General features: G+C 43.2%; 1 protein-coding gene across 1 annotated transcript in view; it reads right to left on the reverse strand.

Moving 5' to 3' along the window:
* MYO10 (myosin X) overlaps positions 1 to 14,899 on the reverse strand; it is a 236,880-nt gene that overhangs the window by 9,554 nt on the left and 212,427 nt on the right. Inside the window, exons 27-34 of the mRNA XM_004453918.4 lie at positions 13,842 to 14,085; positions 12,070 to 12,165; positions 9,142 to 9,235; positions 8,280 to 8,335; positions 6,432 to 6,574; positions 5,970 to 6,164; positions 4,819 to 4,976; positions 1,110 to 1,233 (exon numbers count right to left, since the gene is read on the reverse strand). Of these exons, the coding sequence (XP_004453975.1) occupies positions 1,110 to 1,233; positions 4,819 to 4,976; positions 5,970 to 6,164; positions 6,432 to 6,574; positions 8,280 to 8,335; positions 9,142 to 9,235; positions 12,070 to 12,165; positions 13,842 to 14,085 (1,110 nt within the window). The remainder of the gene's footprint in view (positions 1 to 1,109; positions 1,234 to 4,818; positions 4,977 to 5,969; positions 6,165 to 6,431; positions 6,575 to 8,279; positions 8,336 to 9,141; positions 9,236 to 12,069; positions 12,166 to 13,841; positions 14,086 to 14,899) is intronic.

Consider the following 14,899-nt stretch of genomic DNA (forward strand, 5'->3'; position numbering starts at 1 on the left):
TAGTCACCCAAGGCGGCTGGGGAATCACCGCAGCAGACGCGACAAAGGAACGGGGAGACTGGGGCCCCCACCTCCATCCCTGCACATCTGAGTCAGCAGCACTGAGCTGCACAGACACAGGGGGGTAACGACCCTGCTTCGTTCTGTCAATGGACTGCTGGACTGAACAGGTTGACAAGCTGGTCTCCTGCCAAACGGGTTCCGTATTTTGGATGCAAACCTGTTTAGCATCTGGTTTTCTAATATAATAATGGGTATTTAGAGTTCATGAAGACTGCTGGCATTTTTGGGTCCACCCTTCCCCTCCCCCCCCACTTCCCCACCACTGTAAAAAAAAAAAAAAAACCTTACTTAAAATTTTCCATTTTAAGTACATAATTCACTGACATTAATTACATTCACAATTCTGTGTTATCACCACCACCATCCATCACCCCAAACAGAAGCTCTGTGCCAATTAAGCGTGAACTCCCTCACCCCCTTCCCAAAGCCCCTGGTGACCTCTAATCTGCTTTCCATCTATTCTGCCTCTTCTAGATCTTTCGTCTAAGCGGAATTCTACAATCTCTGTCGTTCTGTGTCTGGCTTATTTCGCCCACCATCATGTCTTCCAGGTTCATCCATGTCCTTGGCATGGAGCAGAACTCCATTCCTTTTCACGGCTGAATAATACTTCCCTGCAAGGACAGACCGCATCTTGCTTCTCCATTCATCTGGTGTTGGGCTCTTGGGCTGCCTCCACTTTCTGGCAATTGTGTCGAATGCTGTGGGTAACATGCCCTGCTGGGGGCCCTTGTTTTAGTTCTGTGGGGCATCACTAGAGAGGGGGCTGGCCAGCGGGTCCTAAGGTAACTCTGTCTAACTTCTTGATGAGCTGCCCAAGCCTCACTCCTGCTCAAACATTTTCTTTTTGACCATGATGAACCCTGGAGGACCTTTCACCTCACCACCCCCAAGCTCTCAGAATCGCTGTTTTGTAACAAATCTGAGCATATCTGGCTGCTTTTCCTCCTTTCTGACCAAAACAGTCCTTGAGTTAAAACAAATGCTAACATGTTAGCGCTAAGACAATCCCTCTCTGAGGCACCCGGGGGGAACTCTGTACTTACGGTTGAGATTTATGTCCCCGTACGGGAGGGGCAGGAGCGGGGAGTGCAGGGGGTGGTGGGTGTACCGCAGGATGGGATTCCGCTTGTAGATCTGCTCCACCACGTCCGAGTTCAGGCAGTTCTCCTTCCAAAGAAAGGAGCCATTAAAAATCAAAAAAGGCCCTACTGTGAACTAAATATATTATGTGGAATAGAAATACATTATGTGAAATATGAATATGGGTAGAACTGCACATATATGACCGGTTTTCTTTGAAGCCGAATAAGTGTAAGTTAAGGGTACAAACCGTTAATATCAGATGGAAAAAAACATTATACTAAGTGAAGGAGACCAGACACAGAGTACAACATCTTGTACGATTCCATTTACATAAAATGTAAATATAAATCAATTTATAAAGATGAAATGAGATTAGTGGTTATGTAGGTCCTTCCTCAGGGGTGGGAGTTTTTCTGTTTGGAGTAAGGAAATTGTTCTAAAATTTTTGAGATGACGATTATACAACACTGTGATTATACTAAGAGCCATTGACGATATACTTTGGACAGAATAGCCAGAAATAGCAGCTATGTATAATGGGGGAAGCACAGAGGGATTGAGAGGTGAGGAATTTTCTTGTTTGTCTTTTTAATATTATTGAAATGATGAAAATGTTCTAATAATGATTGAAGTGATGAATGCACAACTATGTGATTATAGCAAATACACTGACTATACACATTGGATGAACAGTATGTTTATTAATATGTATCAATAAAACAGATTTGTTAAAAATAATTCAAAGGAAAAAGTTTACTGTTAAAAAAGAGTATATGCCCTAAAGAATGAAAATCCTCTGCTTTTTTCCCACATAAGAATACTTTTCAAAAGTCTGAAACATCCACAAACCTAGCTCAGGGGAGGCTGGGGGATTGGTTAGCATTTCAAACACAAAGACACCCACAATCTGCTGTAGAAGAGTCACCAAAATTTAATACGTCTTACATAGCTTATTCTCTTAATTTGATTTGCATATATTTTCCTGTATCATTTAAAAAGTCATCCTTGGGAAGCAGTTGTGTCTCAAGTCACTGAGCTCCCACCTACCACACGGGAGGTCCCAGGTTCGGTTCCTGGTGCCTCCTAAAGAAGATGAGCAAGACAACAAGCGGACGCCAAGAAGAGACAGGAGGAAAACATAAGGAGACACACAACAAAGCAGGGAGCAGAGATGGCTCAAGCGATTAAGCACTTCCCTCCCACATTGCAGATCCCAGGTTCAGTTCCTGGTGCCTCCTAAAAAGAAAACCAGCACATGACGAACAGATACAGCAAATGTAAACAACAGCGGGGGGGGGGGGGGGGGGGGTAGGGAGAAATAAATCTTAAAAAAAAAAAAAAAAAGTTTTTCCTCTGGAGATTATAAGTACTTAAAAAATTTTAATTTAAACTTCTCTTGCTAATTATTTAGCCACCAATCATTTGGTCAAAATCATATTATCTTTATTTATACCTACGATTCATTTTAAGAGTGCTTTTGTTAGCTCTTTGTTCTTTTATAGTCTCACTTTACCCGAAAACTACAGAGAAAAATGTTAATAAAACCAATTATAATCAAAATGTGTCTGCTAAACTAAACCAGCAATGGGAAAGACTCTAAGGAAATATTCCAAAGTTATTCTTCACTTTGGGGAGACTACTCTTTAGCCACAGGCCACCTTCCCTTTCACTCTTGCAATTGAGGAGCTATTCTCACTGAATTTCCATCACACATTCATGGCCCTAAAAAAGGCTAAACTGACAAAAACCCAAGGTTACTTTTAGATCTTAAACAGAAAAACTAGAGAAGAGGCAATGAATCATTCTGTTATGGTAACTTCATTTCCATTACGAAACTTTTTCAATAATACCAAATTAAATGCCGGAAAAATATTTTTAAGTAATTTTTTTTACTTAAAAAATTTTTGAATGGACTTAAGGGAATTCCCTAAATTTCTTAAGGAGCACTGATTCATAATGACAAAATTCTATTTATCCTTTTAATGTCTAAAATCGAATTTATTAGAAAATATATCAATAAGGTAAGACAGAGCATTACAAAAGAAGTTTGACCAATGGGTGGTTTTTTCCCCTACTTTTTCACACAGAAGCTTCAAAACTAAAAATATACAATTTTTCTTTAAGGTTAGAAATCAGTTATTGGTGTCTGACACCCAGGGTTCCATGGAAAGCCTTACCGTGTCTTGGAGAATAACTGATTTGCTGGAATTTTGCTCCCACTGCCCAGAAAACATAACACTTTACAATCAAGAGACAGACTTGAATTTGGTGGGAAACTACATACTGCTGATAGAAAAGTAGACCCTTTACCACCTCACAAAGGCAAAGTTTACTTACACTCCTGCGACCTGTATAGCTAATTTCCTTTGAAGTAGTTTAGAAAAAAATGCCTGCCTCACATATTTGTGTATTTATCCATCATCACTCTGCCATCTTTTCCAGACATCTCTAACTCTTTCCTCTGTATTCTTTCCTCTGTATTTATAATCTGCCTGCATATACAACCTGGAAGGAGAATAGTAAAAACAATTCCCTTGACCTGGTCCTGCACAGGAACAAACCAGCTATGTGAGCAATGCAACCAGAATAGTCCATGTCCATTCCTGGAAAATGGGTGAATAATCCTTGCTCCTGGCTGCCATTTAATCATTGATTAAACGACAGATTCAATCATTCACTGGGCAACTAATCTTTATAAAGTGGAAATTACAATTTAACCTGATCAATGCTAGTCCGAAGATTTGGGGAGCTTCTGTAAGTTTGGAGGCACCTGATAGGGATCCCAAGTTTTCCAGACCAATCTGTAATGTCTGGGAAACCACTTGCATGGTCTAGAAACCGTACAGTAAGGGAAGCAGACTTGGCTCAACTGATAGGGCATCCGCCCACCATATGGGAGGCCCAGGGTTCAAACCCAGGGCCTCCTGACCCATATGGTGAGCTGGCCCATGTGCAGGGCTGATGAGTGCAAGGAGTACCGTGCCACGCAGGGGTGTCCCCCACGTAGGGGAACCCCATGCACAAGGAGTACGCCCTGCATGCGAAAAAAATACAGCCTGCCCAGGAATGGTGCCGCACAAATAGAGAGCTGACATAGCAAGATGACGCAACAAAAAGAGACACCGATTCCCGGTGCCACTGACAAGAATAGAAGTGGACACAGAAGAACACATAGCAAATGGATAGAGAGCAGACAACTGGGGGGGGGGGGGGGAAAGGGGAGAGAAATAAATAAAAATTATATTAAAAAAAAAAAGAAACCACACAGTAAAGAGAATTACTGTGTTACTCCCAGAAGGTCCCTACCCCAGGGTGGAAGGGCAACCCATGGCCACGCAGGTGCCGCTAGCAGAGATCACACACATCCCTGCACTCATGAAGCCCTAGAGCCCTTCCTGCTGATCAACGTGTTTCTGTCTGAAAAGTCCAGCAATTGGGTTTGCCTCGTTGGCAACATCTAATACCACTCTAGAGACAAAACACTGTAGCACACAATTTTACTTACCTTCTCAAAATATGATTCCTAAAAGCAGGGATTCTCATACACAAAAATAACCAAAGGCTAATTTGGATCACAGCCTAAATACTGAGCTCGTCAAATGGACTTGATACCCCAAGGATGAGGACCTGGGGGCCTCCTAACGCCGTGTGTGCCCGGCTCCACCTCACCTTGATGTCCTGAATCAGCTGCTGGGTGGGGGTGTCGATTGGTGCCTTGGTGTCCGTCACGTTTTGAATGGCACTGGACCACCTGGTGGCCTCGTTGAGCAGCTTGGTGTAGAGCCGGTAGCAGTGCTTGCGCCCGTACACGGTGACGTTCCAGTAGCCTAGAACGGCAGCAGGAGTGCATGCACGTTAATGCTCAGCTCTGGGATCGGAGTTCCAGAAACGCTGCATTAGACGCTTCTCTCCTCTCCATCTTTAAAACCCTTCATTAGGTATTTCAGACAATGAATACTCAAAAGCCCGATATGTGCCTTGGCCTGTGCTGGTGACCCAGCGGTCAACAAAACACTCTGAGGAGTTTGCAGTTGTGAGGAGATGACAATATTAACATGATACTGGCAGAAATAAATACATAAAGATAAACTGTAACATTTCCTCTGAAAGAAAGAACAGATGTAAGCTAACATCCCTTTAAAGGCACTGGAACAAAAAGTAGAAACCGTTCCCTCAGATTCCATTCTCCTTTCCTGTTTCTTCTCTTCCTTTCCTTAGGGCCCCCACCTCCACCCAAAAGAAACACTTGTGCTGAGCAGCCTCTGTGCTCAGAAGTCAGCTGTCTGCACCATCACCCTTAAATATGACACGAATCGAGTAACTATATTTAAAAAGTACAAAAGCACAATTAGCAACAAAAATCACAATCGACAATGTTCTAGAAACATTTTTATGATACCAAAAAGAAAAAAAGATAAATAAGCTCATATGTTTTGCTTTATAGTCTACTAGATTAAGTTCCCAGGGATTTATCTTTTTTAGGGTGCATTTGGCTCTCGTGGTATAATGATGAAAGAGATGAAAACACAAGCATATAAAAATGAAGATTACTCATAGGATAACCTTTTTTTTTTTATTGTCCTGATAAGAATCTTCCTACAATTCAATAAATCAAGACCTTCTTACTATGGTTTAAATACTAAGTGTTCCCATAGCTAACCACAGACAACCTCAAGATAAAGCTCCAGGAAAGAGCTGCTTTTCAGGGGCAAGTGCATACTCCAGCTCATTCCTTTGAGCTAAGCAAGCGCAGATCCTTTCTGATCTGATATTTCGACTCTCTGGCTCAGCCGGTCAGGAGGCTGCACGGCACTGGTTACCTGTCTCTTTGAATATCTTCTCGTCTGGGGGGACGACCGAGCAGAGGCTGTTGAGGACGAGGGTGCCCAATTTCAGAGCGTTCTTCTCCGAGCTCTTGTAGTAATCCAAGGAATTGTGGGTCAGCACGAACCACCGTTTCTTCAATTTCAACGAAGACATCTTTGGACTGTTTTTCACTTCTTTGTGCAGCCACCCTTGAAAGAAAGATATAAAGCACAAATTAAAATCGATGAAGAAAGGCCACAAATACCAGGCAATAATTTGCCGCATGCTTTTAACTCAATCGTACTTCTACATATTTGCTAGGAACTACCATGATCATTGCTTATGTGGTTATTTTTTAAAAACTTCAAGAATCACAGCAAAGGCACGTAACATAAAAATGCTATGGAAAGCTACACAACACCAAAGCAGGGCTCTGGGAAGAACACGGTTTGAACACCACCAAGAGAGTCAGTTACCTCTCACGATAAATTCCTGGCCCTCCACTCTGGTGTCCCCCTTGGACCTCTGCAGCAGCGTGATCCAGTGGTGCATCTCCTCTGGCGTGTCCGCATTGCAATGGAGGACGCGGTTGGCCGTGATGATCACAAATGAATTGGGTCTGAGCAAGAGGGCAAGAAGGAAGCAAAGCCACTTAACTCTACTGCCAGCATCACCACCACTTAAGCCAAGACTTAAGGCTTTTTTCCCCCTGGCTCACAAGTCCAGGGGAGAAACGCTGCTGGGCTGTTTGTACTTGATATTAAGGCAAACGCTGCTCATTTCTGCAGGATTGGTTTTATGCATCATTAACCTTTAAGTCTGGAGCAACACATTCTGAAAGTCCTGGAAGGAAAAACATTGCTTTGTGCAAAAGTTTCCATATGAATCTCAGTTCTGGGAAAGCTAAATAAGGTGATGTTTTTGGGGGTGATTTTTTTGGATACCTCTCCAAAGTAAATTTCTTTCTGCCTCTGTATATTGCCTTGGATAATATTTCTGTGGCTTAGTAATGCAATGTTGGACACAATAGACGAGGATCAGGAAATTGGTCTCAGTGGAACATCTTATACACTTGATTATGTCTAGTATCAAACACACCTGAGTCCATGTTTTCAAAGTAATCTGACAAGGGTGCATTTCACCCCGCCAAGTAACATAATAATGGAAATTTACTTTCTCTCTCAACTCTTTTGGTCTAACAATGCCCTGAACATCTCTTCTCATAGGTCCTTGTCTTATTTATACTCAATTCCTCCATCTAATCATTAAATCTAGTGGAGGTCAAAGCTTGTGAGATTTCAAAGGATCACTGTAACTAAGTGCTGCAAATACTCCAGGAAAGGAAGATTAGTTGGACAGGGAGTCACCAGGGAAAGCAAAAATAGGAAGGACCTCAAGTGTCTCTTCAAAACAACAAAGACTTTTCTAGAGTTAGGAAGGGCGAGAGAGGCATCTATGGAAAAGAGCAAAGCCTGGGCAGGGATGAGAAGTTCTAAAGCACAGATTATCAGATGCCCAGGTAGGTAGAGTGAAGGGTTTGGGAGAAGAAGAATGTAGATAAGGTCAGGCAGTAGGAAACGAACACCCCAACGAGCATCGAGGCTTGCTTGCTGACGTCACGCGCACAGGCTGGGCATCTGGAGCCCAGGGCTGCAGTGACCACGGGAACAAAGCGCCCCCGGTTCCCACAGCCTTTGCCCACGGTGGGCAATGGAAATGCCAGGGCTCTTTCTGTTAAGGGGAGACCATTTTTGTTTTCAGGTCAAATCCATTCCTACTGACTTTCTAAAGCCACCTTATGAGGCCAGAAGTCAATTTTCATTCCAACTCTGGTCGGAGAGCAACTTTTCTTAAATAGGGACAAAAAAGACAAAGCTTCTCGGATACAAAGATTCCTATGGACCCTCTGTGAAGATGATTTGCCTTCAAAGAACAAAGCAGAATGTGCTAATCTGAGGCCTGGGGAAAGTAAAATAATCAAGGGGGAAAGTAGAATAATCAAGGGAAATAAACAGCTGTGGCTGCAGTAATAATGTGCTCCATAGGCTTTTTCTCAAAGTCCTTTCATTATTAAGTTTACAAAAGGTAATTACAGCCTCCCCTCGGGTAGAATGCGGTTCCTACTCAGGCATGTTCTTCCTGACCCAAACCCAAGGTCTCCTCTATCTCCACATGAAGAGAAAACCCCTCCAGAGAGGAAGACTTCTGGCTGCTGTAATCCTGGTACCAAGAAGGCAGGTGACAGCTCCTGGGGTTGACAAGGCAGGAACACTCAGCCGAGGGTCATTCCACAGGCCACACCTGAGAGCCACACCTGAGCTTACCTATCAGGGCTGTCAGAGGCGCACACGGAATCGATCAGCCCCACATCCAAAGTGCCCTGGGAAAGAGCAAAAAGCAGGCAAGGTGAGGAGCACCGTTCAAGTACACAGAGTGCGTTACGGTAATGAATCCCGTTGAATAAACTCCCTAAGGAGGGGAACAGAAAAGGCTCCCTCCCGCCCTCATGATGGGACGGCAAAATTCCGGTTACCCAAGAAAGGTTCCCTTCATTTAGTGAGTACACACAGCCTCTAGACAGGACAGAATCTACGTTTCACTCACTGAAAACAACTATGCTTTAATCCTTCCCCTTTGTTCTTAAGATATCTTCAGTGAGGAGCTCTTGTGAACTTCTTTCTATAGGACAGATTTTCTGATTTACACTATCACCTTCTTTCATTAATTTTCATACCTATTCTTCTAAGAAATTTCGATTTAAGTTTTTCTTTTGAGGAAATAAAATCCTATTTCTAAAATATCTTATGATTCTGCATATGTTTCTGGAACACAGAAGACAGAAGGAAGAGGATCTAGAATTGACCAAGCCCTTTGAAGAAAAAGGGTAATAATGTGCTTCCATGACTTCATAAAAACTGGATTGGGGGGGGAGGTTTGTTTTTAAAGGTTTAAGGTGGGAGAATTAGAAGCTACTAATTTTCAACTGTCTACAACTAAATCTGCTTTTCTCCATGATTTTTAACTCAAATGTTCTGATAATCCTCTTCTTGACTGATTATACTTTTACTTCTAAAAAAATAAAGGATTATCTGAAGCGTCCCAGTCTTGCCCCTTTCTCCTCTACCATGCTCTGCTCACCTGCCACAGGCGCCCCTCTGCCTGCACCCCACCCGATGGCACACTCACCACGGCATTCTGTGGATTTGCCTGCTCGTCGTGCATGTCGCGGATCTCCTGGTCCGTGGATGCGTGGACTTGGCTCAGCACACTGAACCACTGGCTGCAAGAGGGAGAGAGCGCCTGTCAAGGAAAGGGCAGCCTCTGGCTGTTCTCTGTGACAATGCCATCTTCTCCCAGCATCTTGGCTTTTCAGTGTGGCTTAGAAGCAGCCAAAGAGCCTTTATACCACACACTCCAGTTTTAGGTCCATGGAAGACCCTTTCCTTCAGGTCCCACAGACCTTCATAGAAATTTAAGAATGATGACAATCTTGTCTGAAAACATTACATTTAACCTAGGGGACACAGGGGTGGCTTTTTTCTACTTGAATGCGTAGAACCAGAGGAGGGCTGGAAATCTAAAATAACTGCCTGAAGTAGAAAGTGGATAATTATTTTGACCAAAGAACTCTTCTACTGTCCTTTCAAAATGAGGTTTCTTATTTCCAGCCTTAACATAATCAGATTATAAAGGAAAACAAGTCAACCGCAGAGAAATAAAGCAGAATCAAAGTCATAATCTAACTAGAAACATAACACAGGCTTGAGGAAAATGACCTTGAGTATCATCTACCTATCCATCCATTCATCCATCCATCATCCACCCAGCTAACACTTATTTAATTACTTACAGAATGGAAGAAGTACCAAATGAGAGAGTGATATTAGGATATCTCTTAGGGGGCTTATAAGACATATGTACAAACTCCTACAAAACTAGGTATTGAATGCTCAGTGTCTCAAGGAAAATAGGTAAGCTGGAAGAGTAGAGGAGAAAGTACTAGGTATCAAATGGAATATTTAAGTGAAAAAATAGTACCTATATCTAGAAGCAAAACAGTTTCGGCAAAGCACCGACATTTATTTCCTGTGATTCCAAAAGGAGAAAAATGTGACCAAGCACTTGAAAATACTGAACAAATATATAGAGATTCTTAGGGAAGCCAAGGGGAACATCTTAATATGAATTCGCTCCATCAGTTCTGGTGAACCAAAAGGCAAGAATTCAGTCATTGCTTTATTAGGCTCAAAAATATTCCAAATCAAACACGAAAAAACACGTACATTCAAGCTGTAGGCCACATGTTATCACATAAGCAAAGGAATAAAATTCTTTCAGTCTTTACTGCTGCTACCCTTAAATTGACAAATCTTTCCTCCTGAATCAAGTGTAAATTGGAATCTTAAAAAAATCTTAAAAAATGTATACCAATGGTCAGGGAAAAGTCCTTGGCAAAAATACCCCAAATGTTAAATTTAGCAAACTTTTTATGGCATAAGCAGACACCAGAGTTGCTCAAGGCTGGACCTCTAATTCAGCCAAAAAGTTGTTGCACTGACCACAAAAAAACCCCATGTGGTTTCTAGGAGTCCCTGATTGGAATGACGGGCTATAATTCCAGGCTTGTTTGTTTTCCTGGCTTGTGTTATAATTTATGGCTCCAAACAGGGTTTTAGTTTGCTCCCATGGGAAGAATTATTTCCTGGTGCCTCTGCCCTTTAGTGCCACTACCATGGTGTTGGAGCAACTCAGAGGCAATTCAAAGGGCAAGTGGTAACGAGAAGCCCTGAGAAAGCTCTGCCCCCACTAGCAGGTTCTAATGATTTTTGAGCTGAGAAGTGATGGATTTGGGCTGGAGGATTTCACCCTCCTGCATTTGAAGCTGCTCTCTGGTGCTGCTCAGGGGTGAGAATAGCCACCCTCAACACTACCCTACAAAGACTCGCCAAGCGGTGGGAATAGACTCTCCTCTGTATTACATCCATCCTATGACCCTGTGATGTGTCACACTGAACCCTAAGGACCAGTTCTCCATAACCTCGTTACATCTCCTCAGCACTCCTTAAAAATGGAAGACAGATCCCTGAGGTCCAGAAGTCAGACAACTTGCCACAGCCAACCCTCTCTGACCTCAAAAATCTACCATTCGTTTCTTAAAAAAAGAAATAGAAAAAGTTTAATGCTTCCATTTAATAGAATTGAGCTTCTGTTACCTTACCCATTACAATATCCTTTTCTTTGTACCTTAGTCTCCTAAATCTGTAAAATGGAACTTACAGTAATAATAAGAATTGCTTTGAGTATTAAATGAGTTAGTTTATGGAAAACACTTTAGAATGTTGCCTGGAACACAGGAAATTCTGTCTTAAGTGCTAACTCTCTCTTCTACCTTCCTGAATTCTTCAATATCAAGACCTTAAAAACACCCAAACGCCCTAACACCGTCCCTATTTAAACAGCTGGGGCCAATGCTCGTGCTCTCTCTCCTTAAGCAAACACACGCGGCTCACTTTCAAAGCTCAGAAGCGTCCAGAGGCTGGATCAGTGGCGTGGAGCTGCACATTTGCCTAGGCTGCGAGTGACAGTAACGGACTGAGCCAAGAGCATGAGGGCTCGAGTGATGACATTCAAGGCTGGACAATCCTGTAACACATGTGCCGAGTAAAAGATTTCCCAAGGGACAAGTACACAAATCTGTTTATAAACGGATCTTCATCCAATTTAACAGAAAAACCCAACCAGAAATCAATAAAACCTTCTCAGGGGGCAGATGTGGCTCAAGCGGTTGAGCGCTGGCTTCACACAATGGAGGTGCCAGGTTGGGTTCCCCGTGCCTCCTTGAAAACAAAACCAAAAAACAAGCCAGCAAAACAAACAAACCCACTCAGGGGAGCCAATGAGGCTCATTGGTTGGGCACTAACTTCCCAAGGACGAGGTCTTGGCTTCAATCCCCAGTCCCCTGTACCTCAAAAAAACCCCCAAAACAACAACAACAAGAAAACCCAACACCTTTCCAAAGGCAAGAGGACAAGCAAGTATCTATCCATGTGATGCCCAAGTGTGTGCATGCGTGAGGGTGTCATTAAGGTAAAGTCGCCGGTGCAGCACCTCACCTGGCGTCTTCTGGGGATTCAGCAATCAGGTGGAACGTCCTATCGGCCATGATAATATCAATCCCATTCTCTTTGCTGGTGTTATCTATGATCTCTCTGCAAGGGAACAAGAGGCCCGAGCTCAAATCAGGAGCACAGAAATTTTCCTAAGAACCGAGAACAGCAATAGCGTGAAACTAGAAACTCAACTGGAAAGGGCAACTGCACCACCTGTAGACCTGCTTCAGCCTCCTGTGTTTCTTTTAGAAATGAAGAAGATTCCGGCGGCCCCTAGGGGGAGCCAGACTCCAACCTGTTCCTGGGAGGGGAGGACTCCTGGACTTGCCAGGGAGAGAGACTTCCTTCTCACGCTGGCCCACCCAGTGCCTGGCCCTGGAGAGGTTGGGGCAGGAGCCAACCTGCAACTTCCTCTGCCTCCTCTCACGGCCCTACCATCGGCGACAGTTCTTTCCCCAGTTTTCCGCCATGGTTCAAGGCCTGGGCTGGAGCCTCTGACTTATTCTGCCCAATACGGGCACATTATTTCCTTCAGGGACTTTGGGGAATGGCAGGATTTGGGTGTTCCTAGATCCCCAACCCAATGCCATCTCAATCTCAACCCAACATTCCCTCACAACCCTAGAAGTTAAAAAAGGTACACGGGGTTAATGAAATCACGATAAAACACAAGCAGATGACAGGATCAGATCAGTGACTGCAATATATTTGAGAGAAAAGGGTCTTGGGGATAAAGCCAGCTTCTTCTGAAAACTCAAACAGAGCAAGTATTCACAGCAAAACATTTATTTTATATCCACAAAACTAAAATGTTCTAATTGGTTAGGAAATATAAATACCGTGCAACCTTACAGCTCGGATAACTGAAAAGAGATACAATGAAAAGATTCTGCTGTCTGTACTTCATTATTTGCTCTTAAAAGTAAATGCATAAAAAATTTTCCTCCCCCCACCACTGAACTTTCCACTTTCCAATGAATAATTTTCTAAAGTTGCTGATGCTGGCTGATTTCATTTCATTTTTTAAGTCCGATGATTTCAGGAATTAATTTGATCTCTCAAAAGTTTATTTTACCAGTGTTCTAAATACTTGTGGTTGTTCAGTTTTGAGTGGAGTAAAGCTATGAATCATTCCAAAACAGGTTTTCATGCTCGGTATCTAGTTACCTGAGAAAACCAGCTGCCCCCAACCTCAGTAATTTTCTGTAAATGCTATCTAAGTTTCAACAAAAACAAGCAGAGCTTTGGTTCTATAAGGGGGTGGCAGGAAAAGGGAATATATTGGATTGAAAGATCAGCTCTGTTCCTCCCATGCTTGGGAAGGGAAATACCTAGTATATCTAACTAAGGTTCATGTTAGAAAAACTTCTCCAGACTGGAAGCCTCCTCTCAATTTAGCAATCTGTTGACCAACAGTTGGGAGTGAGGAAGAATTGAAAGCATTATGTTGACCAACAAAGGCTCTCAGCCAATCATTCGATATTCATATAATTATTCCTACATAAAGCAATTAGGTTTCCACGGCTTAATTATGTCCAACGGGCCAACCTTTGTCTTATAAACGGGAACCAAATGTCTGAACTGTAACCACAGATTGAGTCTTATTGCCCCTATTTCCTATTAATTCAATCACTGAACCTAAATTTATTAGGACTCACCAATCACCTGCTACAGTCTACTGCTGCAAAGAGCTTGCACAGGTTAGCTTTGCAACCACTGGCATAAAGCGGCCCCAGAGAACACGCCCTGGGCCTCATCGAGGGTTGTCAACATACTTTGCTGTCCGGACTTCGACGGTGCCCTTGAGCTTCTCCTCGCTGTCGTTCTCAAAGTACATCAGCTTGGAGTGCCGGAGGACGAACCAGCGCTTCTTCCAGTTTCTCCGGGACAGCGTGGAGGAGCCCCCTCCTTTTTTGTGGAGCCAACCTTGTTTGAGGGCCTCCTGCTTGGAGCGGAACCACAGGAAGGTTTCGTCCTTGAGGACACACCAGCGACGCTTCCAGGCATTCATTAAGCCACCTGTTCTCCCGAAGCCGGGCAGGGAAGGTTTCAGAAAGTCAGTCAAACCGACTGCAAAAGCATCAGTGGAAGATCTTAAGGTTTAGCCTGACTTCACCTTTACCCCTCCGTGCTGGAGGACCCCGCTGGCTGTTCTGGCTGCTGTTCTGGGTACAGCAACAGAAATTACCCGAGCTTAGGTGGGTTACACAAGAACATGGGCCCGTCCTTATGGGCCTGAATCAAAGCAGCTCCTGCTCGCTTAGCTGAGAAATCTGTGTGGAGCTAACAGAAAGGCCAGGAAGGTACTGATACCCTAGCCCCAAGGACGAGTCAAAGACCACGGGTTCCATGTGCGTGGATCATGCTCATTGCCAAATGCCCCAAACAGGAGATTAGTTCAAAATGGTGTCAAAGTCTGCACATTCCCTTCCCTGTTTGGTAAGCGTGGAAACAAGTATTATCATTGACTCCAGAGTTTAGTAATAAACTCTAATTTACACAAGAAAACAAAACACGGCTTTTATCGTTCCAAAGAACAGCCTCATCCTCTGAAAATGTTCCATGTCTGAGGTATACAATTTAAAATTTGGAACACAGCCAAAGTCCAAATTGAATTGTGAATGGAACCAAAAAACAAGAATTTAGCTGTAATTTATCTAGTGGGAAAGAATTTTTGGTTGAAAGAAATTAGACAAGGATATACACTGCTGTCAGCTTTCGTGAATAAAATATTTCTGATAATCTTCTAGCAGGATAATTTTTACATTAGTTTTCCAGATTTCCCAAAGATGCTCAAGGGTGACATTTTACTGCCATCTTTCGAAATCATTTT

This window comes from Dasypus novemcinctus, chromosome 2 (genome assembly GCF_030445035.2).
Source record: "Dasypus novemcinctus isolate mDasNov1 chromosome 2, mDasNov1.1.hap2, whole genome shotgun sequence".
Lineage (NCBI taxonomy): Eukaryota > Metazoa > Chordata > Mammalia > Cingulata > Dasypodidae > Dasypus > Dasypus novemcinctus.